At 29.0% G+C, this 2,006-nt stretch overlaps 1 protein-coding gene across 1 annotated transcript; it reads left to right on the forward strand.

Annotated features, from left to right (window-relative positions):
- The first annotated feature begins 1,691 nt into the window (after positions 1 to 1,691).
- Positions 1,692 to 2,006, forward strand: LOC133823443 (glycine-rich protein 5-like). The gene has a single exon (XM_062256509.1). It carries the CDS (start codon positions 1,692 to 1,694, stop codon positions 2,004 to 2,006), a length of 315 nt encoding a protein of 104 aa, XP_062112493.1.

Here is a 2,006-nt window from a genome sequence, read left to right on the forward strand (position 1 = left end):
CATTTTTTTTCTTTTTTTTCTACCAATTTTTTCATTCATATTTTTTTCTGTCAATTTTTCCATTATTTTTTTCCTTCAACATTTCTCTTGTTTTGTTGTTTTCATATTTTTTAGTTTTTTTTCCTTCATTTTTATTCATTTTTTGTACTTATTCTTTTCTCATTCCATTTTTTTTTTTTGCTTTTTTTCACACATATTTTAATATTACATAATTATTATACTTTTTTTTATTTATTATCTTTTATTATTGTAATTTTTTTTATAGTTTTTCCCACTATATGTAAAAAAATTCAAATCAATTTTTTCAGCACTTTCTTTTTACTGTAACCCTTATAGGAACACCAAAATTTGGAAAGAAAACTAATAAAAAAATGAAAACGTGAATAGACAACCAATTACCCTAATGGGAACATTCAAATCTAGAAAAATAAATTATATGAAGAAGATGGGAGAGAAGGGAAAGGGGGTGGATATGATTTTTTTTTATTTTGAGATGTGTGGCAACTCATTACCTTCCCGTTCTTTGTGTGTATATTTCTGGTGGTAACTTATTACCTTCACGTTCTTTGTATGTATATTTCTGAGGGTAACTGGTTATCTTCACATTCTGATGTGTGTGTATATTTATGGGTTCTTTATGGTAACTGATTACTTATGTTACTAAAATCATAGTTACTTCTTATTCCTTTTGTAATGAAGTGTTCTTTTTTTTCCTCCAAATTTGATATTTCTTTTCATATTTAATATGAGTAACCCGTCACCCCTCTTATGGTAACTGGTTACCTCTCTTATGGCAGAAAGTTACTGCTCTCAGGATAACTGGTTACCCCTCCCGGTACATGTTGTTTAACCTAACTCTAGGATATTTTTTACATAACTGTCAAAGATCAATCAAGTAACTTGGTACCTTACCCAGTATTTGAAAAAAGAAACGTAAAAGCTCAAAAAAAATGTTTATGATAAATAAAAATAATTTTAAACACAATTCATATTACAAAAAAAATTGCAAAACAACCAAAGAAAAATTTAATATAAAAAAAATATATGCTAAAAAAATGATAATCAAATTACAAACTTACCCTTCCAATATAATAAAATAAAACAATAACATAAACCAACTTCTATAAAAAAAAATGAGAAAATAAGTCCATAAAAATGAAAATTCTTTAAAAAAAAAAAAACCATATTTTTGCACACTCCATTAAAAATCTTATATAAAATGTAATTTCCTTTTAAAATAACCATACATGTGTAGTAATCATACATACATATGCAGTAACAATTACATTAAGAGTGCCAAAATATATATTTTTACATATTATTAAGAAGTTAGACTCGTACATATTTGCTATTATTATTATTCTAAGTATATATATAACATTACTCCCAACGAACTCATATTTTTTTTTAACTATTGACGCCGATAAAATATTTTCTTGAAATATTTTTCACCAAAATTGTAATCATATCCAGCTTGAATGCACATATGGAGATGAAAAGATGATGAGCTGATATTACCTGGCATACTTAAAACCTCATAAAATTCAACACAAACCATCAATATATTTCATATAATTTGATCCCTATATAAGGAGATCCATATACCATATATTGTCACTTCAACCAATATATCAGTAAGAAATATTTATATATTATAATTAACTTGCTAAATATCAAGTGAAAAAAAAAACATGGCAAAATGGTGTGTCATTATTGCTTCATTGGCAATTATTCTAATGGGAACAACTATGGCTAGAAATTTGCCTACTGAAGCAGTAGCAGACAATCATGCCGGTCTTAATGACCAAAAAACCTTTGGCATTTTCGGTGGCACCCCCGGGGGCAGCGGCGGTAGCATCCCAGCCAGCGGCGGGCTGCCGGGGATGTTTGGCGGATCAATTGGAGGCTTGCCTAGTTTTGGTGGTGACAGTGGTACTTTTGGGACATTCCCTGGTTTTGGTGGATCCAATGGTGATGATTTCTTTGGAACTTTTCGTCAACCTTGA

The sequence above is a fragment of the Humulus lupulus genome, chromosome 1, assembly GCF_963169125.1.
Source record: "Humulus lupulus chromosome 1, drHumLupu1.1, whole genome shotgun sequence".
Taxonomy (NCBI): Eukaryota; Viridiplantae; Streptophyta; class Magnoliopsida; order Rosales; family Cannabaceae; genus Humulus; species Humulus lupulus.

Excerpts from the sequence above, each read along its gene's own strand:
- LOC133823443 (XM_062256509.1), top strand. The coding sequence starts at position 1,692 with ATGGCAAAATGGTGTGTCATTATTGCTTCATTGGCAATTATTCTAATG.